Below are 25,108 nucleotides of genomic sequence, written 5' to 3' on the forward strand. Positions count from 1 at the left end.
ACATATCGCATACTCACGTGCACACACAAGGGGCACACCTATGTATGTGCATGCACAATGCACGTGTTTAAACACGTGTGTACATGTGTGCACAAGGCACACAGGCAGGTACACGTGCAGACGTGTGCACATACATGTAGTGTGCGTGCACCCCAACACAACGTGATGCAATGTTTGGAAACACGTGCATTCACACACAAGGCACATACACGTGCACGTACAAGGGACACGTGTGTGCACAATGTGCACGTCTGAACACGCATACATCCACACACATGTGCACAGAGGCACACACATGCAGACCCTAGTCTCAGCACCGCGGTGCAGTTTAGAAATATCGGCTGGGGCGCCTGGGTGGCACAGCGGTTAAGCGTCTGCCTTCGGCTCAGGGCGTGATCCCGGCGTTATGGGGTCGAGCCCCACATCAGGCTCCTCCGCTATGAGCCTGCTTCTTCCTCTCCCACTCCCCCTGCTTGTGTTCCTTCTCTCGCTGGCTGTCTCTATCTCTGTCAAATAAATAAATAAAATCTTTTAAAAAAAAGGAATATCGGCTGGACACCTAGCAAATAAATAACTGAACAAAAATGTAAATCATTAGCAATGTCTCATAAACAAAGTCCATGGAGTTTAGCTTTCTACATGCAGGAATGCAGAACACTTTAACAGAACCCCATCACCAGCTCTTGTTCCTCTCCAGACACCCTGAGCCCTCCCACCCCGCAGCCCACAGTTTTGGGGACACAGGCCAAGATGCGGACACCGTGCTGGGACAGACAAGGTCCTGACAGAGGACCCCAGCACTCACCAGGGCCAGCGCCGCCCAGCTGGCCAAGGCTCCCATGGATGGTGCCTGGGGGTCACCCAGACTCCAGGTCATCGCACATGAGGTCATCAGACCTCATCCCAGCCCCTGGGTGCTCCTCCGAAGCACTGCTGTGGGTGGAGTCCAGTGCACGGGCCTCACTGACAGCACACGACCTCATGCCTTCAAGAGGACAGGGCCAGCTCATTCCTTGGTAGCTCTTGGGGCTGCAGTTTCACGCCCACTGCACCTGCCATCCCATTGCCTGCCCTGTGGCTCAGGGACACGGATAATTAAGGTTTTGTCACCTGAATGGTAGCTACTGAGGGTAGGCACCTGACATGTTCACTGGGGCTAGGACGAGTGTATGGGACTAGGTTTGGGGGATGGAACAGTGTCAAAGATGAGTGAGGTGTAGGGCATGGGACAGGTGTCAGGGATAAGACAGACGTGGAAAATCAAACAGGTATGGGGATGAGTCAGGTGTGGGGAATGCGAGAGGTGTGGAGAATGGGATAGGTCAGGGATGAGACAGGTGTGGGGGATGGGACAGGTGTGGGGCATGGGACAGGTGTGGGGGATGGGACAAGTATGGAGGATGGAATAGGTGTAGGGGATGAGACAGGTGTAGAAGATGTGATAGGTACGGGGCATGTGTGGGGGATGGAAGAGGTCTGGGAGATGGGCCAGGTGTCAGGGATGGGACAGGTCTGGGAGATGGGACAGGTGTGGGGGATGAGAGGTGTGGGGATGGGACAGGTGTCAGGGATGAGACAGGTGTCTGGATGGGACAGGCGTGGAGGATGGGACAGGTATCAGAGACGAAACAGGTGTGGGGATGGGAAGGCAGGAGGGGAGGAGCGTGCACAGCCTGCATGGGTTCTGGACACTCCAGGCAGGGCTGGAATTTGGGAAAACTTCCTCCAATCCCGGGAGAGGTGCAGAGACAGTAGGGGTGGGGTGGGGGTGGGGGTGGGGGCAGGGAGTCCAGTGAGGCCAGAATGGAGTCCCAGAGACATCAGTGAGGAAGAGATGGGCTAGCCAGGCAGGAGGGGGCTCGGGTAGCAGTCTGGCAGAGCTGGGATGCAGGAGAGAGAGCAGCATCCGGCCTGCAGGGATAGCAGGCCCTGGGAAGGGCCAGGCCGGCCTCCACTGCATGGGCCTTGGGTCTGTGTCCTTGGAGAAACACCGAGCCGTGTGGGAGAGGCGACACCAGGTGGTGGAGGTGACAGGGCCATCTTGGGCTGCCTCTTGGGAGCTGGTGACCTGGGCCTCAGCTCCTCTCCGTAGGGGAGAAGACCCAGTCCCCCCTGCCTGTTTCCTCCTCTGTGCTGCAGGGCCACGCAGCACCTCCTCGCAGGGTTGGGAGGGCTTCACGAGCTGACGTGTGCACCGCCCGAGGCCGGGAGCGGCACGCCCCACCACCCTTATTACCACACACAGCCACGGCAGGAGAGAGCGGCTGCGGAGGACAGCCCGTCGTGAGCCCCCTTCCCAGGTGACGGTAAAGATGGGCTTGGAATTTGGGGCCCAGGAGCTGTGGAACATGCCGCAGGGCTGGGCTGTGGCCACGCTCACGGTTCTCTAAGTGAGCACGCTGCAAACCCCAGACGACGTCCGAAGGCTCAGCCCTGTGGTGCGGCCTCCCGGGCTGCAGGGCAGTCTTCCTACTTCCATCCAAAGAGCCCTGCCTCGGGCTCGAGCAGCTGCTTGTCTTTCTGCTCACAGCCTTCAGTTGGACAGAACGAAGGAGAAGACGTCTGAGGCCGCTGTCTGGCCGGGAGAGGGGCCACGTGCACGGATGGGGTCCCTCAGCCAGCATCACCCCAACAACGCTCCACAGGGCCCCTGCTTTCCCTCGAGGAAGGGGACTTGGCGGAGCAAGCTCAGCTCTTGGGGCCAGGTGGGAGGAGAGGCATGCTGCTTCTTTCAGTGTTGGGGGTCTCCAGGCAGCTCCCTAGGACCCACGCTGGCATGGCTGAGCACAGGGGTGCAGAGGGCACCTTTCCAGCCCGCGGACCCCACCGTGGCTCCACAAGCATTCAGGCACTCCAACATTAGGGGCTCTGGCTCTCTTCCCAGATTGCCAGGACATCACTTGGGCCATGAGAAATGATCCCTTTGGAGCAGCCAGGGTCTCTGACCTGCTGCACAATCCTGGGAGCCCAGGTCCCTGTGGCTCAGTCCAAAATCCTTCCCCTTGGTAGAAAGGGCATGAGGCAAGACACCGGTGCCCCACTGTCTGCCCCCAACGGCATCTCAGAGACCAGAGCAGAGAGCTCCAGGCTAGTGCACAGGTCTTAGGGGGAAGGGAGTTGGGGGGAGAGGACAGGACGGGGGCGGGGGTAGGGATGAAGGGGCAGAAGAGGAGGGGAGACAGGATGGAGGGGAGGGCCGGAGAGGGAAGGGAGAGGATGGAGAGGAGGGGAAGGGGAGAGGGAGCAGGGGAGGGGGAGGGAGGAGGGGAAGCCAGGCTCATGTTCCTGTTGCCATCCTCAGGGGCAATGGCAGAGCGCCATGTAATCAGGAAGGCCGTCTGCAGGTCCTGTCACTGTCGGTGGGGGTGGGGGGTGCTGGGTGGGGCACAGGCCAGGCTGAGGGGCACCTGCCCAGGGCTCCCCTGACAGCCGACCAACTCCCAAAGCTCGAGGCCCCCAGATTCCTCCTAGAGGACATTCATGGACTTGGCTTCTCTGTTCCAATGTGTGCTGTTGGCCAAACCAGCCACTCCTTTTACCTGTTCACATGTTCCTCCTGCTTCCTTGGGCTTTATCTTATTTTCTTTTCTATGGTCTGGAATTGAACGTTTAATTCACATATTTAGTTCTCTTGCTTTCTCAAGTTGGCTCCATGCCAGGCGTGGAGCCCAACACGGGGCCCGAACTCATGACCCTGAGATCGAGACCTGAGCTGAGATCAGGAGCCGGACGCGCAACCAATGAGCTGCCCAGACACCCCTCTTCCATTCTGTCTTGATTATACTGAGGCCCTTTAAAATGGTAAGCTTTCCTACGAGTGCACTGTTGGGCGCCTTCTAGAAGCTTCACTGGGCAGTGTCTTCTGCACTCGAAGTCGTGCGCTGTTGCCGCCTCTGACTCGAGTCAGGTGCACAGCATCGGTGCCATTTGCGCTGTCCCACGGCTTCAGTGGGGCCTGCAGGTGGATTTCCAGCCCCACTGCACGTGAGAGAACCCTGCGTTTGTGGGAGGCTGTGCGGCTCGCTGCTGCAGACACCTGTCGTTTCCGGGGGTTTCTGGCCTGGCTTGGGGAGGCCCCAGCTCCAGACCTCAGGAGCCAGAGTACCACTCTCTGGTTATTCCTCGGTCTTCTCAGTGGGTGCGAGAAAGCAGGTGCGTCCATCACAGGAAGGCCCATTCCCAGATAGCCAGTGGCTTCCACCATCACCGTGGGTGGGCCAGGGCTCTGGTCCCCGTGGTGCGCACAGCCGGAGACCAGGCTGCTGGACAGGCCACCGTCCGCAGCCCTGCCGGTCACCACACCAGCTCAGTGCATGTGCATGGACTCCGGAAGCATCCCCCAAAGTGGCACGTGTCCCTCAGGCCCGAGGCCAGATCAAGTCCACAGCTGTGCCCAAATCCAGGGGCGGGGGCTGCAGGCCCACCACAAGCTGGGGACGGTGGGGTAGGGTTAGAAAAGGGTCTCCCTGCCCCGGTGGCCTTGACACTGGGGACCCCTGATGCCCCTCAGCCCCAAGCGCCCCCAGCAGAGCCAACAGTCAACGCACGCCCAGGCTTCCTTCTGAGAATTGGTCACTGGATCCTTGGGCCTCCTCTGGAGGCAGCCGTGGGCACATGGTCCTCTGTGGGTCCCTTGGGGCTCCCCTCCCGGGGCTGCCCATCTCCCAGGGCTCTCCCCTTCCACATCTCCTGAGATCAGGCCCCCACTCCTGAGCGGACACCTGATTTCAAGCGCATTTTACAGTCAAGACCGAGGGAAGTGTCGAGGGCAGCATGGGGGCAGGCCGTGCCCACCACAGGCTGGCTGTGCCCTCTGGCTGTTCCGTGCAGACAGGCTCAGAGGCCCCGCGGAGCTTGCCGGGAAGGAGAGTGTGGCTGACGGATGGGGATGTTCCTCATGCAGCAGGGTTTTGTCACAGATAACAAGGAGAACGCAGCAGGCTTCAGGGGCCGGGGGGGGGGGGCTGTCTGGTTAGGGACTGTGCGGGCAAGACCCACAGCAGGACTGAGAGGAGTGGTGGGCACGGCACAGTGACCCGCTCCTTCTGGAATGTTGGGAGCAGGACATCCACGGGGCAGGCCGGGCCGGAGTCCCGCGGGGCCCACGGCGGCCTCCACAGAACCTCAGGAGGAGGGCGGGGCAGGGCTGGAGGCTGCACTGGGCCCTCCCACCCCCCACCCCCCACCCCAGGGCTCCAGCAGGGCAAAGGCAGGGATCATCTGCCTCCTCCCCGCCACCCCTTCCCCCTTCAGAGGGTGGAAGCTCAGAGATGCTGTGTGGAAAGCTTCCTGGAGACCCGCGGGTTTTCAAGGCGATGCCCAGTCTGCACCTCTCAGCACCCCCCCAGGAAACCCCAGCAACCAAAACACAACCCAAGCCAAGCATGTGACCCCAGGAATGCAAAGCCGAGCAGCAGGAGGAAAAGCAATCACACCACTCGCCCCCCAGCAGGAAAAATAACAACAAAATAACAAAACACAGGACTTTCTCCACAGGAGCCAAGAAGGAAATCAGTAAAATTCCTCTCTTCTTGACACAAGTGCTCCGGAATCAGGAATGACAGCTCTCGCCCCTATTCCAGTAGGAAGTCATGCACATAAAAGCAACACCTACACAGAATGCTTGAGTTTGCACCTGAAAGCACGTGGGCACGTGCACACGCAGAGGCATGCACATACTACACGTGTGCACACACGAGCATGAACAGAGGCGTTCATCCCCACAAATGCAGTGCACACTCGCTCACAGTCCCACACCTGTGCCCGTGGCAGCTGTGTCCTTAAAAGCAGGACAGGTGTTCCAGAGGACGGCTGGGCCACCTAAGTGGGGCTAGGGTGAGGACTTCCCCAGGTCTCCCAGGTCGGTGACCTATCACCCACCCCCGCCTGCCCCTCCCCCACAGGATGTGACCCCAGCCAGCAGCAGCAGCAGCATCTCCTGAGTCAAAAGATAGGTCCCAGTGCTGTCTCCTGTCCAAATCTGGTTTCACCAGCAGCCCCCGCCCCAGGGGAAAACTGACCAAGGAGTTTGGGGCACTTGGCCCTAGAGCAGGAACAGCCAAGGGTCAGTGGTGTTACTGACCCTCACCCCCAGCCAATGTCATGCACTCGTCCCAGGGGCCTTGCAGCTGAGATGTCCCGAGTGGGGTCCTGCCCAGGCAGCCCTGAGCTCTGCTGGAAAAGGGGGACCCCACCTGCTCCCAGGGTTGGGCCTATCCACAATGTGGGGCCCTCGCCTAGCCCTTGGTCCCAAGAGAAGATCCCCACCCGAGGCCTGTGCTGTCAGGAAGGGCAGCCACCTCCAGGCCCCAAGCAGCTCTGAGAGAAGGGACAGGGGCGTTGAGAGAGGGGGACAGTGGACCGGCCACTCCCTGCGGCACTGACAACGATCTGGGGCTGCAGCAGACTGCCTGACCGCTCCCGCCCTCATGTGTTATCCCAGACCTGTCCCCCACAGCAGCCGGGGGCTTTGGGCCAGGTAAGGCGAGGGTCCCAGGTGTGCAGGAGCCAGGCACGGTGCCCTGTCCAGGTCAGGGCACTTAGAAGAGTCCGGTCTCATGGGTCTAGGGGCGTGGTGGGGAGGCTGAGTCTCTGAGGACAGAGGGCAGCCTGCAGCAAATTCTAGAGGAACCTCAAGACACCCAAACCCTCCCAAACACATCCGTCTCCTGAGTATCCCCTCCCCGCACACCCCTCCCCTCCCCAAGGCATTCACACAGAGGGAAGACTCTTCCTTTCATAATCCATCTGAGCACGAGGGAGGCCACCAAGCTGGTGGGCAGCTTGACAGGGATTCCAGCAGGCCTTCCCCAGAATGTGCATTTATCCACATGTATACACCACGTTTGTCCACACACATGTACCCCATGTGTGTGCACACGCTTATCCACACACACACGGGGCACTGGCCTACTCCGTTTAAGACGTACACAATACATGCAGGTGTTTAAAGACGAGGGGCCTGGACACTGCATTCATCTGGACAAGCCCTGCCTGAAACCCAGGCGCTGTGGGCAGGGGCCAGATCTGAGCCCAGCAGGGGCCCCAGCCCCCCTCCCCTGGAGGCCCCCTGGCCGTCCTCTAGGTAAGGCTGGAGCTGAGGCCTCGGATTTCAGGGCCACTGGGTCTCTTCACACACCAGGAAGGTCGCACTGCTGCCTCGACAGATCTCAGACAAGACGCAAGCAGAGGCAGCGTGGGAGCACGGCCCACTACGGCCCCGTTAAAGGCCCAGCTCCTGGCTGCCCCCAAACCCAGTACAGGACCCCAAACTTTACTTGGATGCAGCTCTGGTCTCTCCCTTCCTGCAGAGTACCCCATAGCCCTGCCTCTGCCCTCCTGCTGGCTCTAGGGGGCTCCTCCCTCCACCCCTCACCCCCATCTGCAGGGCCAGAGGGATCTATGCAGGGCTGAGCCAGAGCAGGAGCGCTGGCCACCTTCTTCTCAGGGGGCACCCTCTTGTCCTGCTTTTGGACATCTGACCTAGGCCCAGGGCCCGAGGAGTCAGACGTCCAGGGAAACCTTCCTGACCATCCTGCTACCACCACCACCCTGCTGCCCTTTTGGCCCCAGGTCAGAGGGCAGCTCAGACCCCCTGGCAGCAGGATCAGCAGCACAAGGACCTGGCGAGAGGACGTGCTGCACATGTGACGCTGAGATACACCAACACCCACCCGGCTCGCTGGGGGCCGTGGCGGAGTGGACGGCTCTGCTGAGGAAGCCCAGGCCTTGCCCTGCCCTACTGCCAACGGAAACCATTGTCCACCCTCGGCCCTCCCCCTTTTCCTGCCTGGAATGTGGATGTGATGGCTGGGGAGCTAGCAGCTGCTTTAGCAACAGGAGGAATAAGACACGGCTGCTGACGGCACCTTAAGTCCAGGCTCTCATTCTGAGAGGGACAACCCACCCCATTTCAATATAACCAGCCGCCACGGCTTGGGTTTTCAGTTACAAGCAGTATAGCAGGAACTAGCAGATGACCGACACACCCTCTCTCCTCTCAGGTCCCCCACTAGATGGCATCCCCAGCCTGCTGTGCAGGAACGCTGGGTCAGTCCCAAGCCAGCCTCCCGGGTGCTCCTCACCCACCCAACCCGGGGCCTCCACCACTGGTGTTTGGGACATGAGTTCAGCTGGCAGGAGCTGACATCCTCACTCACACTTGCAACTGTCCCCTCCCCTAGAGACCTCCTAGTGGGGCCCAGGGACCCCACTGAGCTTACAGCAGCGGACAGCTGTGCCTGCTGCACCAGACTGAGCTTCCTCGGTGTGTGCTGGGTGGGGCACGGGGGTCAGCTACAGACCGGGGCAGAAAGGCTGGCTGGGAATGAGAGTGGGGGGCGCACCCTGCCGGGCGGCAGGCTGCAGGAGGGAGCACATCACCCTGTTGGGTGGGGGATGTGCACCTGCAGGAGGCAGAGGGAAGGCTGTTCACACAGCGCCCAGAGCCCGGGGCTGAGCAGGACCGATTCTCTAATTACACATTGTGATGTAATTAGAATGTGCTCCCAACTTAGGAGACTGGAGCTGGGAATAATTACTGCCGCACAAGGACCCAGGGCACCAGGCAGGAGAAGGCCGCATGAACCCTGTGCTGTGTGGCCCGCCAGGCACTGACCTGAACCCGAGCAGAGGGCGAAAGTCAAGGGCATGAGTGGGGGTCCCGGGGGTGGCTGGAAGCTCTGCATTCCTGAGGACCTCGGCCTCGGCAGGAAAAGCACCTGATACCCCAGCTCCAGCCCCAGCCCAGGGGGCACTCCCCTCTCCAGGCTCTTGGGTTTCCCCCAGCTGGCCCAGCCCCCAGGGCCCCGTCTTCTGCCAGCAGCGACCAGATGAGGAGGGCAGAAGGCTTCAGCCCGGCAGGAGGCCCCGTAGACTGCTCAGCCCAGCAGCCTCTGTGGCACCAGAAAATGTCTGAATTCAAAGATATAAGTAATCACTGATTTTCTCCCCGGAATCTGAAAAACAACATTTCCCAATCTTAACAAAGCCTTAAGAAACACAAGCCAACATCAGGAACACGTCTGTGATTATCACTTTAACCCATGTTATTTTAACACCTTTAGAAGAAAATGCAGTTTCCTGAGTCTGACTTCAAAGTAAGAAGACTGTCCACGCAGGCCGAGGGTCTCAGGTCCAGAAGCAGGCGACTAGCTGGCTCGGGAACGCGACATCAGAGAAAGACCCGGAAGGCTGGCGTCTTGCTATCTCCAGGAGCCGGCTGGCTCTCCCAATATCCTGGACACGTGCGCTGATAGCAGCACCCTGGAACCCGGGTCATGGGGTGGCGGCCAAGAACCCGCTGGGCCATGCAGGGGCTGGGCCCCAACATCTCAGCACAACGCAGCCAGCCCAAGCAGCTGTCATGGGTGTTATCGCTGCACAAAGAATATTCCAGAAGCAGTTTGCACGCCTAACTTCCAAGCAACACGGGACCTTGACAGGCACGTCTGCCCGGGCCTGACTCACCACCCAGCTGAGGCCGCCCAGCACTGACGCCCGTCTTTGCCCGAGACAAAAGCTCTGAAGCAGCAAGGGAGCCTGAGGCCACGGAAGGCTGGCACGCAAAGGATGCGGGGCTGCATCGGGCTCCGGACCCAGACCCCTCTTGACAAAGCCACATGCAGACGGGGTACAGCCATCATCAGTCCAACCACCCAGACACCTGAGAGAATAACCAAACACAAGGCAGCCCAGCCGAGGCCTGCTGCTTGCAGGCGCACCCAGAACCAGAGTGGACCCCGAGGGCCGTGCACTCGCAGTGACTCCTTCCTCCCCTCCAGACACTGAGTCAGCACCCCAAGGAACCCTCTCCCCGCTGGACAGTGTGTAGACACGAGGCCGCCCTGCCTGGACCCTGGGCTTGGTCACCTGGGCCCACACAGGCCACTGTTTCCTGCCTCTGGATCACTCACTGACTCGCTACTACGTGGGGCTGCTGACCCCAGCAGCACAAAGCAAACCCTGCCCCCAAGTGTCTCCGTCCCTGGGAAAGCAAGCGAGTTATAAGGTTAACACCGAGCAGGACAAGGGCAGACGTGCCAGATTGAAGGGCTGAGGTGCCAAGGTCTGGGGGAGTGCAGGAAGGGGGTGGGGGCACCAGGAGGCCCTTGTCACAAGGTGACCCCAGCCCACGGCCCAAAGCCCCAGCGCAGTACTCTGCTGTCCATGGCTGCCCCATACCTCCCAGTCCTTCTCCTGTGTCAACGACCCAGCCCATTAGCCTCCCAAAGCCCAGCGCCCGGCCCCGTAGGCGAGTTCACCTCCTACCACCCCCCACCCCACCTGGCGAGAGGCTGTCGACTGGGGAGGCGCATCTTCGCATCTTCGGTTCGCCTGGGAGCGTCTGAGAATCCCGCTGCCCCGACCTCCCCCCAGATCCAGTGTATCTCCAAAGATTCACGTCTACCTCCAACCTCAGAATGCAGCCGTATCTGGAAATGGAATCTCTGCAGTGGAATCAGCTACGGGGAGGGTGACCTGCAGGAGGGCAGGGCAGAGGGAGGGACAGGAGCGATGCAGCCACCAGCCAAGGGACACCAGAGCTGCTGGCAAACAGGACTGCCCCCGCGTGGGGCCTTCGGAGGCAGCACGGCCCTGCCAGCACGGACCAGACTCCATGAGAGAATGCATTCCCGGTGCCTGAAGTCACCCCGTCTGGTCATCTGTTACCCAAGACACAGATTCAGGGGGTGCCTCAGGCAAGAGTCCAGCCTGGCCCAGACCTAGGGTGCAAACATGGGGCTGCATGTTTGGGGGACGTCTGTCACACAGATACGGCAGCTGAGAACCGATCCACACGTCCACCAAAAGAATGGGACACAGCGTCCGTAGCTAGCAGGGGCTCCGGAAGGGAGAGGAGGACAGGGGGGTTTTCTGGGGAGGGAGGGTCCAGGTGGGTCGCTGGAGTGCTTTAAAAGGTGGTCTTGAAGATTTCTGGCTGGGGGCGAGCCTGCGGGCAGGTGCCAGAGAGACACAGACTCACACACCCCTGCAAAGCAGGAGTGCACAGGGTTTAAGAGGCACAGATACCACGAACGGTTCCATTTCAACACTTAAACCTGCCACCACGTGAGCCACGCCCACGGCACACACAGCAGAAACCACGCACATGCACACTGCTTCCCTTCCTGCTCTGCAGCAGGCGTCCGGCCACACCCAGGGGACACCCAGGGGATGGCCTCTCCTGCAACAGCTGTCACCGGGGCCCGGCACTCGGCTTGGGGGGTGAGGTCCCCACATGTTCGAGGCTTCCCTGGTGGTTCTCGTGGGGTGAGTTCTGAGGTCAGCGGTCGGGGCAGCGCACATGCCTCACCTGCTCAAGAGGCGCCCGCCGCCCTCCGGGCAGCCCCTTCCTCTCCCACAGCACTCGCGCTCCCGGGCAGCTGGGGGCACAAGGGGAGCCGAACACGCCCGGCTGGGGTCTCCTTGGAGCTGCCGGAGGCCAGGAAGTGGTTTTCCCTTCAGATAACATGTAACAGCCTTACATTCACTGTCCCCGAACTCAGCTCGGAAAGCGTATGGAGAAACATCCAGGCGTCTGCACCACGTTCCAGGAGGCTGTGGCCCACTCCGTTGTTCCCAGCACTCATTTATTGCAAAACCGAGTTTGTCACAAATACCCCTTTGTAAACAGCTCAGCTCACTTAGGGAAAACTGGTTTCTGTGCTGAGAACGAGAGCACACTGTCACTTAGGGGCTGGCAGTCCTGGCTAGACGGCCGTGCTGACCTCCCACCTGCAGCCTCCGTGGTCACACGTGCCCCTTTCTGTGTCCCGTTCCTGGGAGGCGCCCACACTGTGTGCTCTTGTGCAGAGAAGGGGCCCAGGATGCCTAATGGGGGTAGGGCACCAGCTCGGATTCCCTTCAGCCACCCATGCCCGGAGAGCCTTGGGAGACACTGCACCAGTGTCCGTGCGTGGCAAGCACGCCAGCCATGGCACCAGAGGTTGGGAAGGTATCTGGCGCTCACACCGGTTTGACCACAAAGCCTAGAGTGCTGGCCGGGACCCACTGATGCAGCAGCCCAGGGCTGGTGCCCACCCCCATACCACAGCCTGGGACGGGTACTCACGGCACCCAGCCCTCTGGGCCACACGTTCACCACCACCGACCCTGCAGGACACGGGCGGTGAGGACCCACGCAGCACACACTCCCAACTCCCACTCCCTGGACAAGCCCAGGCCTTAGGACTGGCCTCAAAGCGAGGGCTGAAGTCTGTTCCTGCAGTCTGGCCTCCAAACCCTGGGCTTCTAACAGAAAACAGCCATCTTGCTCCCAGGTCAGCCGTGTGGCACCAGGGCAGCCCCAGGCCTGCTCCCAGTCTCCGGGGTGCTGGACAACGGTGGCCCGGCTCACCTCAATCACAAGAGCAGGCGGGGAGCAACCTGGGCTTGGAGCCAGAGGAGGAGCACAGGGACCACAACCAGGAGGAGACCAGGAGGGGCAGACAGGAGGCCCCGGGAACCAGGAGGGCAGCAAGTTCCCACAGAACCCACCGTGACAGTGCCTCAGGGCTGCGGGGGAGCTGGGCATCCTCACGGCCTGCTGGGTGGTGGGTCGTGCCAAGGGACGTGGGCAGCCAGCTGGGCGGCCCGCCTGGAGAAGCCAAGAGCAGTCTGGAAGGAAGCCCAGGGCCATGGGGGGCACAGAACTGCCCCCATCCCAATGCCTGAGATGGTGTCTTCATTCATTCTCACAGTGGGCTCTCCTGACAGGCTCGGGGCAAGGATGGCACAGGGCGGGTCCCCGGAGTTCACGGCAGGCCAGGTCAGAGCTCACTGCCGCCGTCCAGCTGCATCTGCTGGGCCAGCTGCTGCCCGATGGCCAAGAGGGGACTGGCCCTGTAGGTTGGACTGGCCAGCAGCTCCCGAAACCGAGCCCTTTCTTCCTCACTGAAAGACATGAGATCAGAGCAGGTAAGCACGCTCCACGCCCCTCAGTGTGGAACGAGTATCAGTGCCATCCCACCCCTGGGCACCGCAGGGCGGGCTAGGCATTGCAGGGGCAGGGCAGAGCACCTGCGGCCTAAGGGTCACCACAGGGAGGTGGGCGGGGGCAGGGGCAGTATGAGGAGGGGACGGGGGGAAGGCAGCAGGGCAGGGAGGGGGCTCAGGAGCGGCCTTGCCGGGTCAGGCCCAAGGGGAACTAAGGATGGGGATCTGAGAGCTAACAGGCGCTTTGGGCAGGAAGGGACTGGCCGCCCTGGGGCCCCCTCGTGATCACACACAGGCTTTGAAGCCACCGTATGCACCCGTGGGTTTGGGGACCAGCACCTCTGCCCTCCCCAAGAAGCAGGCTCCGGGCACCCCCATCCCCCACCTGATGCAGAGCTGCTATTCAAAGCAGGAAGAAGCTGACACACGTGGGGAGACAGACATGTGGCCTGCAGACACGTGGCCTTACATAAGAGGCACCCTCCCTCCAGTGCTGCCAAAACCCAGGCTGCAGTAACACAGCGGCCATGCACCGCGGCCCCTTGGGCCCAGGACCGGCCCTTCCCACAGAGGGGCGCCCGGCGACAGAGAGGGCAGTGGCTGCCTCTGATCGGAGCCGGAGGGCTTCCTCCCAGGGGAGGTCCTGAGCCCCTGGAGTCCACAGTGGTGGCCGCCACTCTCTCCGCATGGGTCTCTAAGCCCAGGGGCCCCCAGGTGGAGCCAGCAGTCATGCTGCCTTTCAGAAGCACAGGGGCGGGGCGCCTGGGGGCTCCTTCGGTGAAGCGTTTGCCTTCGGCTCAGATCATGATCCCAGGGTCCTTTGATCGAGCCCCATGTCGGCCCCCCTGCTCAGTGGGGAGGCCACTGACCCGCCCCCCTCTCAAGCGCTCTCAAATAAAATCTTTAAAAAAAAAAAAAAAAAAGGCAGCACAGGGGCCAGCTAGACATTTGCAGGTGCCTCGGTGAGACACCCGCAAGGGAGTACACCTGTGCACAAAAAGCCCGGGAGGGTGGTTCCAGAAACGTGCAGGCAGGGCCACCGTGGCATGGCGCTAGGAGAGGTGCTGCAACAGGGCCGGTCCTGGCCCAGGGGCAGCGGGTGGAGCCGAGCCGGCACTGCCCCTGGCGTGCAGGACGGAGGGCAAGGCCAAACCTCGAGGTGCCTGGCTTTCTTGGCTGTTGGCAGGAGTCCGAACCCCTGGACTGACGGTCCAAGCCAGGTGTCCACACCCAAGACGCCTGGGACGGCAGCAGTTCTGGGCTCCAAGGGTGATGCCCTCAGAGCCAGCATCTCCTATTCTGGCAGCTTCTGTTCTCCTTGTTCCCCGGGGCAAAGGACTCCCAGCCCCGCTACAAACAGGCTGCGTCACACCCATGAGAGGAGCCACTGCCCAAGCTGTCCGTGGGGCCCAAGTGTGCCGGGGCTGGGGGCACGTGGCCAGAGGCCGGATAGCATGGGGGGGGGCGAGATGGGAGGAAGAGGTGGGAGCACCAGAGCCTCACTCTGGCGACAGGCACTACTCACAGCAGCTGGAGCCTCTGCGCGGCGCTCATACGGCTCAACTCGGAGGGCCGGGGCCTGCTGCTCACGCTGCTGCGGACAGAGAGGCAAGTCGGCACAGGCTCCCCCGGACCCCTCCTCGCTGTGGGACTCCGGGAGCACGTGGACCCCACAGCAGCCGGCACCGCCTCCACCCCGTGCGGCCGTCACCCGGAGGTGCACGTCTACGCGGCCCCGCAGCAGGAAGCGCAAGAAAACCAGAGCCCCAGGCCAACACCTAAATTTAGCCTCCAGACCAACAGACCTCATCCTTTATTCATGGTTTCTGTTAAAATATGAATGAAAAACCTGTCTCGTGAGTCTGAGACGCCACCGGCGCACCATCCCCGCACCCACTCGCACTGACTCTGGCACCCACGCGGCCTGCAGAGATGGCCCTTGGCAACTCAGAGCCACATGCGTCCCCAGGGCCATCGCGGACACCCTGCCTGCAGCCAGCCTTCCCCGAGTCATCCTCAGCCCCAGGCCGCCACGGCCCTGCTCCCCTCACTGCTGACCCGCCCTGTGTCCACGCCGGCACAGGCTCCTCGCAGAAGCGGCTGGCATCCCAGACACTGCCAGGAGGTTGGGGAGCCCAGGCCTTGGATCCGACCCCCCACAACACTCCTGCACCCCATCTATAAAAAGGTAAAATTGGGGCGCCTGGCTGGCTCAGTTAAGCATCCGACTCTTGACTTCAGCTCAGGTCATGATCTCAGGGTCGTGAGATCGAGCCCAGCTCAGGCTTCGCACTTGGCAGGGACTCTGCTGGAGATTCCCTCTTCCCATTCTCTTAAAAGAAAAACAAAGATAAAAAGGTAAAAATCCACTGAAGCCATGCACGGCCCTCCAGCTCTGACAGCAGTGTCCGTGTGGACGCATCTGGGAGTCCCCTCGGTGCCCAGGGCCAGATGCAGTCTCTAGTTGCTTGAGCCCCCCTCGCACGGTGGAGCCTCAGAGCGTGGCTAGGACCTGGTAAACAGCTCCCGGGGGAGGCTTCTGTCCTGTGGACAAAGGCAGGCCGACGGGGTGAGCAGAGCCAACCCCAGCCCTGTCACCTCCGCCCAGACAGGTGCAGGCTTCAGCTTGAAGTCTCTCGGATGAAGAGCCCCTGGAAGGGCAGGGACTCGCTCACGGCATCAGAGCATGGTTCCGGCTGCACATGCACCAGGGCCAATGGTGGGCTGCGAACTCCTGCCAGGAACGATGCGCAGCTCAGACACACAGCCTGCTTGCTGCTCGAGTACCCGCGGAGGTGTGACCCCAGCCCACCAGCACTGGAAGGAATGGCTCTGGACACGGGCTGACCTGGGATGAACCCTGGGAAAACCACTGCACCCCCGAAGCCTCAGCTTCCCTGTCAAACAGGCAAATGCTTCCTGGCAAACTTGCATTAGCCGGGCCTGCAGTACAAGACCGTGAGCGCACAGGTGCACCCAGGAACTCCCAGCTTCTCGCTCTCCTGCAGGCGGTGGAGCCCAACCCTGCCACTCACCTGCTGACATGAGTGAGCCCGCAGGGCGTGTCCCACTCCCAGGGGCCTGGGAAACCAAGTGGGTCTAAGAAACCCCAAACAATGCAGACTCCTGTCCGAATCCACGGCCCCGGCAGGCGACACCCCGAAGTCCACCCGGGGGCAGCCCAGTGGCTTCTACGGTGCTACTCCCAGCCAGCTCTCCGGCAGCAACTGCTGGCCTGTATGATCCGGGAGGGCTGAGGCAGCAGAAAGCACCCCAACCCTGGCTGCCACCCAGGGCCACTCCGACTATCTGTGGCAACAGCCTCGAGATGTGCCCAAGGCCACCGGGACCACACGGGGTCCAACTGGTGGCTGGCCTGGTGGCTCAGCGGCACAAAGCTCCCCACCCCAGCTCATCAGAAAGGACAAGGAGACCTTTGCCTGAGGCGCTTTCGCCCAGAGGACCGACTTCCTAGACAGCCTCATCTTCCACCAAGGAGCGGCATCACTGTCCACATGCGCCCTGTGCCGTGTGCCGCCCACCCAGATTGCGCGGGACACAGCGCGGGAGGCGAGCTCAGATGGCTCAGAGCCCCAGGCTCCGTGCGGCCACCGCCCCATGAGGCCACATCATGGATGTGGGACGAGCCTGCAGCGGGCCAGAGCCTTGGTCAGGGTGTCCCAGTAGGTGACCGGGGCCCCATGCACTCAGGTCTGGGTGTCCAGGGCCACAGAGCCATCCCCACACCACATCCTGACCCACCCCGACCCCAGGACACACCTAGAGGAGGGGGGACAACACACGCGGATCAGCAGGGCCACCTGAGCCATCCGCGTGCTTTCAAGAGTCAGCCACTGGTGCGGCCCCTCCAGTGCACAGCCTTCTCCCTAGCTCCAAGGACGCTGCCCCGGCGGAGGCCAGCAAGGGGACCAAACCCCTCCTGTGCCGGCACCAGAGGGTGGGCCGGCTCTCAGGGCTGAAGGGCTGATGGCATGGGGACCCCACCCTGTGAAATGGGGCTTGGGGCTCCCAGTCAGGCCTCAGTCGGCTTGGAGGCACAACAGGGGACAGCAACGAAGTAAAGAGACCAAAGGCAAAGCTTACCGGCCGCCTGGGGACAGGGGACACCAAGCTCGGGGAGCACCGCTGGTTGGCAACATCCCCTGTATGTTGTAGACGTGTACACAGACAGTAACCTCATCCCACCCCTTGGGGACAGGACAGCTGGAAGCTCTGCATCTGGAACCCTCCAGGTCCCTGCCCCACAGCCCTCTCCCTTGGCTGACTTAAGCCTGTACCCTCTAGCCTGGTCAGCTCTGAGTCCTAGGGAACTACTGAAACTAAGGGCGGTCTCGGGGACCCCCAGACTCGGAGCCAGTGTTAGAAGGGAAGATGGTCTTGAGGCACCTGGCTGGCTCAGTCAGTGGAACATGTGACTCTCAGGGTTGCGGGTTTGAGCCCCATGGTGGGTATGGAGATTGCTTAAAAATAAAATCTTTAAGAAAAAAAAAAAAAGCAAGGATGGACTTGTTAACCATTCTGGAAACTTTGCAGAACACACTGGGGTGCATGCACACACAGAGTTCCTCACTCTGGCAGCAAGATGGACCACGGCTCCCTGCAGAAACTCTGAGTCTGGGGCCAGGCAGGACGTGCCCACGGTGGGCCAAGGAAGGAGGGGCTCAAAACCAAAGCACAGCCCCCACCTTGATGGGCATGTCAGAAGGACACAGGAGCCAGCTGCAGGGGCTCCCGGTGGCCGGAGCTGGACTGGTCCCAGCAACAGAGTGGAGTCGTGTTGGACTATAGCCCACACTGTAAGATAGATACCGTGAGTCCATACTGACATCCGTAAGTCATTCACTCACGCACTGATACAGAAACGGTATTGATCTCCTCCTCCGAAGGAGAATCCCAGGTCTGCACAGCTGCTCCGTCCTCAGGGAGCAGAGGGCACCTGCCCACTCCTTAGGTGGGCTGTGCGTGGCAACTCCCTTCCCCAGGGGACAGTGCGGGGAAGGGAAGGAGCCACGTGGGGTGGGGACACCCGGCAGACCCACCTCCAGGGGACCACGGCCAATGTGAGCAGTGACAAATCATGTTGACGACAGGCACCTGGGCCGGACGGGATGGACGGGCACTTCCCTCTGTGGTCTTCCCCCCAGCAAACCGTGACCCCAGTCCACTCATGAGAAACCATCATGCTAATCCCAACGAGGGGCATCCCCCCAAATGCCTGACTGGTCCTCCTCCAAATGGTCAGGGTCATATCAGAGAAACTGTCTCAGCCAAGAGGAGATGTAAACGGACATGATCAATGTCACGTGGCGTCCTGGATGGGATCCTGGGACAGAAGAGGAACATTAGGGGAAACGGAGGAAGTCGGAATAACCAATGGGCTTTATTCAATCACTATTATTTATGTAGCAATACAACGCACCACGTAAGCTGCTCCTGACGGGGGAGCTGGGTGTGAGGGACCTGGGAACTCTTAGTATCCTCCCATCATTTTTCTGTAAATCTAAAACTGTTCTAAAATAACATTTATTCAAACAAACAGCTCGTCAGTGCCAAGACACACTTAGGGAGGGACAGTGACCCCTGTCCAACAGGAGGCTCAGCTACGAGACCAGCTGGGGACCTTCCCGCACCCAGAGAGCCGGAAGCAACCTCAGCTACAGCCCAGCTCGGCAACCCAGGCCGCCCGAGGCCACACACATTCCTCCTCGGGCTGCCGACCCGGGTGTTTACGTAGCAATTCCCCCCTCTGGGAGCCCCGAGCACATTTTTCAGATGAGAAAACTGAAAGCAGGGGAAGGACACTTGACCGGGGTCACATTTTTTTATCAAGAATCAGAGGGAGAATTTGCATCTCAGGCTCTGGCTCAATTACCAATCTCAACTGTGAAGGCCACTCCTCGACTCCTTGTCCAGACCAAAGGTTCTGGGTGCTTCCATCCCAGAAGCCGGCCTAGGATCTTCCGGCTCCGCGGCCAAGTGGCCTGGGGCACATCGTCGGACACCCCCCACCCCCAAGCCGATGAAGGGGGACAGGGAGGGACAGCAGAGGGACTGGCTTTTCTAGAGCAGGAGGCAGGAAGCACTACAAGAACGTGTGCTTCTGGGAGAGGGTGTGAAGGCAGCGGGTATGACGGTGGGCTGTGCCCCTGGGGAGTGGAGCCCAGCAGCTAGAAGGACCCACCACATCGCAGCCCTCCCAGCTAAGCCGCACCGAGGCCCACACCGGAGAAGGCTGACAGGCGCCCCCTCATCAACATGCTGGCCAGGCCATTCGCCTGCAGAGGCCCCAGGCTCCAGCCCCACATGAGGGACTCACCAGACCACCTGCCTACCCCGAGGCTCCGCTCACGGAAGCAAGGGTTTCCGCGTCAACAAGGAGGTGAGGCACCTCTGCAGCCTTTGCCTCCCCCTGCCCCTCCCCTGCTTGTTCTTCTCAGGGCTCCCGACACAGTCAGTGGCTCCTACTCTGGAAGAGCCAGCCCTGTCCTGACCTCGCAGTCCCAAGGCAGCCACAGACAGACACTCACCCTCTGGCACGACGCTGCCGACTGCCGGCCTCCAGCTCCAGCAGCTCAGGGAGGGCATCTCTCAGGGGCTGCAGGTCCCCCACCACCACCGTGGCCCTCCGTCTCCGCTCCGCCTTGCGCTTCTGCTCGGCCAGCTTTATGGCTTCGATTTCTGAGCGGGGGGGACAACGGGTTAGTGAGAGGAGCACAGAGCAAGGGACGAGCACATGAGCGACCAGGTTCCTTCCTGAGCAGGGCCGGCAGGTGGCACCTACGTTCGCCCCGGGAACCCGGGAGGCAGGCCGGCAGCCTCACCTCGGAATGCCGAGACCAAGCTGCAGGTGCTGAGGCTCTCTCTGAGCCACCCAGGCGCCCCGAAGCCTGGGGATTCGATTTTCACTTAGAAATGTTTTTACTTCGCAACCACTAATAAAATACGTACTCAAATGCAGTATTTCCAATGTGGCTGGTGGGCAAGGCCCGCTCGGCGGTTCGAGTACAGCTCTTACCCAGGGGGACAGCGGGGAGGCCCAGGGCCTGTTGCACGTGAAAGATGCGGGCGCGGCGCTCTCGGGTTTGTTCATTTGCTCTGTGCCAGGTCTCTCCCTGAAAAGCTGGGACAGGACAGCAGCTGTGGGAAGACCAGACCTGAGCCCCGTCCTACCCTGCTAGAGACAGCCAGCCACACACAGCAGCACAGCTCGGAAGGCCACGAAAGCCGCCTTCCTGACACATAGCCAGAGGACTCAGCCAGAGGGGCGTCACTCAGCAGGTACGGGACCAGGTCCTTCGGAACGCTGCAGCCGCCCATCACCCCTCAGAAGGGCCGGGACCACCAGGCACAGGGCAGACCAGGAGGGGAACCCCACACTGAGGACAGACTTGACAGCCCAGCGACGGGTATGGAGGGGCCGGGTCCACACGGAGCCTCGGGAAGCACACATGAAGGGAGAGTCATAGGCGGTGACCAACAGGCTTTCTCAAGAGAGGAGTTTCCGGAAACTACACCTATTCACCTAGCAGAGAGAAGCACCGAGGAAGGCTTCCCAGAGGCCAGAGCCGCTCGACAAGCCTGTAGTGCTGGGCCACGGCCACCCACCCCAAAGCCCTCGGCTGCCCAGGGAAAGCTCTGAAAGCCCACCTTGCCTGGCCCAAAGTCAGGGACACCCACACTGCCCCCAACCATGGCCCCTAAGAGAGTCCCAGAGGGCCCCTGGGGAGTGAGGCTGCCCCCTCACCCCGAGGAGTGGAGCTCAAGGGGACAAGGACGGCTCCACTCGTCAGTCAGCTCCTCGTGCACAGAGCAACCCCTCAAGGCTCCGGACTGTTAGGACTTACATGGGGACAATTCAGTCAGTCCCTTCCCTCGCCAGGAAGAAGATAAACAATTTACTGAGCATCTCCTCAAACCAGGTGCCTCTCCCCTGAGAGCTGCGCATCCTGGGAGGGTGGCAAAGGCCAGGGCGGGTGCTCTGAGCCCACTGCCCCTTCCGTGGCCGAAAGACCAGCAGCAGGGCCAAGGGCAGCAAAGCACATGGCCAGGCTCTTGGGGGACAGAGGCACATAGCCTCCCAATGTCCGCAAATCCATGCTGGAAGTGCTCGAAATTACTAACATGGGCACCTAGCTGGAGTGTGACTGAGGCACGCAAGGCCAGTTCACACGCAGACATCTGCCAGATGCCCCACGGGGGTCTGCTGAAACACAAAGGCCATCCACCATTGCCGCAAGAAGTGCCAAATGGAACACGATAGAATTCACTATCCACTCACCATAAAATGTCAATACAGCTGTGAATGGAGACCAATTCCTTAATGTGACAAGAGATTATCCACCAGGAACAGCACGTTCTCTAGCAAAACATCACAAGATCCCACACCAATCCCTTGTGGCCAGCTCCATGCCCAAGGAGGGTGGGCGGTGCTGGGCTGGCGACCGTGAGAACCCACAAAGCTCACACAGCCTCCAACTTCAACAGGATTTTCAACCGAACCTGTGAAGCTAATTACAAGTCTTACTTTGAAAAAAAGACTAAATGTGCAAAGTAGTCAGAACATGTTTAAAGAGAACACGCAATAAGGAAGTGGGCCTGCTGGACGCCGAAGCACACCAGGGAGTGACAGAAATCCCAGCAGGGCGGGCTCCGACACACTGGCAATCCTTCTGGGGAGAGGGGGGTCCCTCCCGCCCGCCCTGAAAATTAAGAAGTAAACACCATGAATATAACAAGTAAGAGTCCAAAGCCACAAAACACAGGCGTGCACACACACCAGGCGTTTCTAAAGCTCCACCCCCAGGAGAAAGGACAAAGGTCTGCAGGTCTGATCCCGCCCAGGCCGCCAGCGCCTGCTCCCATCCGCGGCTGGCTAGGGAACGGGTCTTCAGCTCTGTCGTCTCACCTAAACAGGTTTATAACTTCTTTACGTGGGACTGAAACAATAACGCGTCCTCAGATCTGGGTGCCCTTCATTCCAGCCTGGGGGCTCGGGGCGGGGGGGGTGCGAACAGTGAATTTAAAGGGGTGTAGCTCTGAGATGCCTGGGTGGCGCAGTCGTTAAGCATCTGCCTTCGGCTCAGGGCGTGATCCCAGCGTTCTGGGATCGAGCCCCGCATCAGGCTCCTCTGCTATGAGCCTGCTTCTTCCTCTCCCGCTCCCCCTGCTGTGTTCCCTCTCTCGCTGGCTGTCTCTGTCAAATAAATAAATAAAATCTTTAAAAAAGGGGGGGGGTGTAGTTCTGTGCCACTGGGCTTCAGGGCTCAGGGCCGGCCACGCTCCGCAGAGGACAACTACGCTGACATCGCCCTGGGCCCCTCCCATTCTCCCCTTTCTGCCCCAGAGCCGTTCCTATGCCTTCTAGCCAGAGACAGGGGTGCAGGGTGAGGGAGATGCCTGCCTGGAGTGCCCTCTGACGCCCGGACCCTGCTATGCAGTCTTCTGGCAATGAACCCTCCCTTTCTACCCCCCAGGCCAGGTAGAGGTAGGGGGCCTCCCTGCCAATCTTTGTACCTGGGCTGGAAATCGCCCCCTTCATTGACTTCTCTCCAGGTAAACCCTTCCTGGGGTGCTGGGACCAGACAGACCATACACTGAGAATCTCATAGCCAGGCCACTTGTAAGCAAGCGGGGGCAAGGGAAGGTCCATTCTACCAACTGTATGGTCTAGAGCAGTGGATTCTGAGCATTTTGGGGGCAGGGGGCTCCTCCTGCCTCTACCACTCCCCCTCCGGTGGCTCTGGAAGGTTCCCAAGGGTGACACTCTGTCATTCTAAATGGCTTAGTTGAAAACTAGCTTGAGGTGTAATCAAGAAAGCATTCCATATCCTAATTGAACCTCCAAAAACCATCTCATTGGCTACACGGGATGCTGACCGTGGGAGACTCTTAAGGGTTGGGCTCCCTGAGGGCCAGTACACATCCTGCTGACACAATCCAGGAGGAGGAAGCAAGGCATGTGCCCTTGTCACTCTCCTTACCTCCCTGCCCACATGTGCCCATGGATGAGAAGCCTAAGGGAAGCTCCTTAGAAACCGGGCCTGAAGCAGAGAGCATATGACGGCACCTTGCCCCGTGCACCAGTACGGCTGGGTCCCAACCCCTGGCCCCCAACTCCTGGCCCCGGACTGGGAACAGTTCGCACCCGTCTTCCCTCACCGCCCACCAGAGGCTCCAGCCCTTGCCGTACGATGAGAAGACATGAAAACGTGAGGTTCGGAGAGGAAGACGAAACTGTATCCATTTCAGGTGGCATGATTTTTTATGTAGCGCGTTCTAAGGAATCCACAGAATAACTGTCAGAACACGTGATTTTAGACCGTCAAAGGGTACGATGCTCTTAAAAACTCCATCTTCTACATACGAAAACACGAGAAAGAACACTAGAAAACGCAGCTGTCGAGAATCCCATTTATAACAACTCCAACAACTCTGAAACTACTAGTAATAAGCTTAACAAGCAAGACCCGTGTAAGACCTCTACTCTGAAAACTATACAACGCCGACCACAGAAATGAAAGAAAATCCACATAAATGGAGAAATATAGCACATTCGTGGACTTGAAGATTCAATATTGTTAACACGGCAGTTTTCCTAAACTGATCCACACACTCAAGGCAACCGCAGTCCTAAGTCTACCAAGGTGCTGCTGGTGGGAGTGGGTTTTAAGAAGTCAGCGTGCCCAGGGTAAGATCTACATGGAAATGCTAAGGCCCTGGGCATCACACAGAAGAACCGAGGAGGAGGGCGTCCGCTATGTGACCCACGACCTCCCCACGCTGCCCAGTACTTGTGAAGGCACAAGCTGCGTCAACCAACAGAAGACGCCCCAACACAGCCACACTCTGGAGGCCGTGCGATGTCTCACAAAGACACGGAAACAATCAAGCGAGGAAAGAAGAGTCTGTAACAAACAGCGCCAGTGACCGAACACCCACGCTGAGGCGGAAAGAGCCTCAGGACCGCAGGCTGCCAACACACATGAACTGGGACGCATCAGAACCCTAACCAACCTAACCGCAGAGTTCTCAGAAAAGCTGAACAGCATCTCGAGGACTTTGGGTTGCACAGTGTTTCCTCAACAACACACACACATACACAAAATAACAGTATTAAAAAAAAGATTGATCAGATGTCTCAAAGTTAAACTCCTGTTCATCAAAAACAAACTGTTAAGAAAACGAACAGGCAAGTCATGGTCTGGAGGAAAATCTGCAAGCATGCACTTGACGCAGGGCTGGCCTCCAGGACGTCAGAACCCTTCCTGCAGCATGAGTAGCAGAGGGCAAGGGGCCCCACGAAAGCACACCCGGCTGCGGCGCACACGCAGTGCTCGGGGGTGGCTGAGAGCCGAGGCCACGAGGAGCTGCCGACACCCTGCAGAGCCGTGGCTGGTGGCAGTGGGAACGCACGACCGCTCTAGAGACACGTCTGGCACTTGCTTATAAAACTAGACAGACACCTGCCCTATGACCCAGCGTTCCATTCCCAACTATTCCTCCAAGAGAAATGACAACACACTCCACAAAGACCTGAATGTTCGTAGCAGACTTTCTCACAGTAGCTAAAAAGAGAAAGACAGACCAGGTGTCCATCAATAAGACAGGGGGCAGCAAACAGTATCTCCAGATAAATCCTTCTCAGCGAGGGACGGGCCCAGGGCCACAGCAGAGCGGATTCTCCAGAACATTGTGCGAAGCAAAGAGATCCAGACACAAAGCGAATGCATCCTATAGGGTTCCACACTTCTAGAACGTCGAGAGCAATAAAATCTAACTGTGACGGTGGTCACGTCCAGGGTCATGGAGAGTGGGGCCCAGCGGGAAGCGCAGGGGGCTTCTCAGTGCTGGTGCGGCCCCGTCTCTTGCAGGGACTCTGGGCACAAATCCCTGAATGCACAGAGACTGGCACTTCATCATAGCCCGGTTTTACTCAAACTAAAAACGAAACCATCAGCAGATGCTGGACTGTAGCACGCTCACTGGGAGGAAGTGTCTGGATGCCTGCCGCTCGCTCGGCAGCATGTGGACAGAACACCGGGTGGCAGACAGGAATGGACAGAGGAACAGTGTCCATGTCAAATCTCGATGTGGGAATCAGGATGTTCACTGTCACGTTCTCCCTGCTTCTCCGTATGAAACTTTCCATGAT

At 59.8% G+C, this 25,108-nt stretch overlaps 1 protein-coding gene across 10 annotated transcripts in view; it reads right to left on the reverse strand.

Moving 5' to 3' along the window:
• Positions 1–587: 587 nt before the first annotated feature.
• FAM207A (family with sequence similarity 207 member A) overlaps positions 588–25,108 on the reverse strand; it is a 54,059-nt gene continuing 29,538 nt past the window's right edge. For 6 of the 10 annotated variants that reach the window (XM_034654579.1, XM_034654572.1, XM_034654531.1 and 3 more), the window contains 4 exons: positions 19,973–20,077; positions 19,485–19,635; positions 14,462–14,530; positions 11,546–12,894 (listed from right to left, as the gene is read on the reverse strand). In XM_034654579.1, the coding sequence (XP_034510470.1) occupies positions 12,771–12,894; positions 14,462–14,530; positions 19,485–19,635; positions 19,973–20,077 (449 nt within the window). In that variant the 3' untranslated portion in view covers positions 11,546–12,770. Of the gene's footprint in view, positions 9,378–11,545; positions 12,895–14,461; positions 14,531–19,484; positions 19,636–19,972; positions 20,078–25,108 lie in introns of those variants that run through there. The other 4 variants (XR_004623460.1, XM_034654541.1, XM_019799497.2 and 1 more) reach the window with 4 other exon arrangements.

This window comes from Ailuropoda melanoleuca, chromosome 1, assembly GCF_002007445.2.
Source record: "Ailuropoda melanoleuca isolate Jingjing chromosome 1, ASM200744v2, whole genome shotgun sequence".
Taxonomy (NCBI): domain Eukaryota; kingdom Metazoa; phylum Chordata; class Mammalia; order Carnivora; family Ursidae; genus Ailuropoda; species Ailuropoda melanoleuca.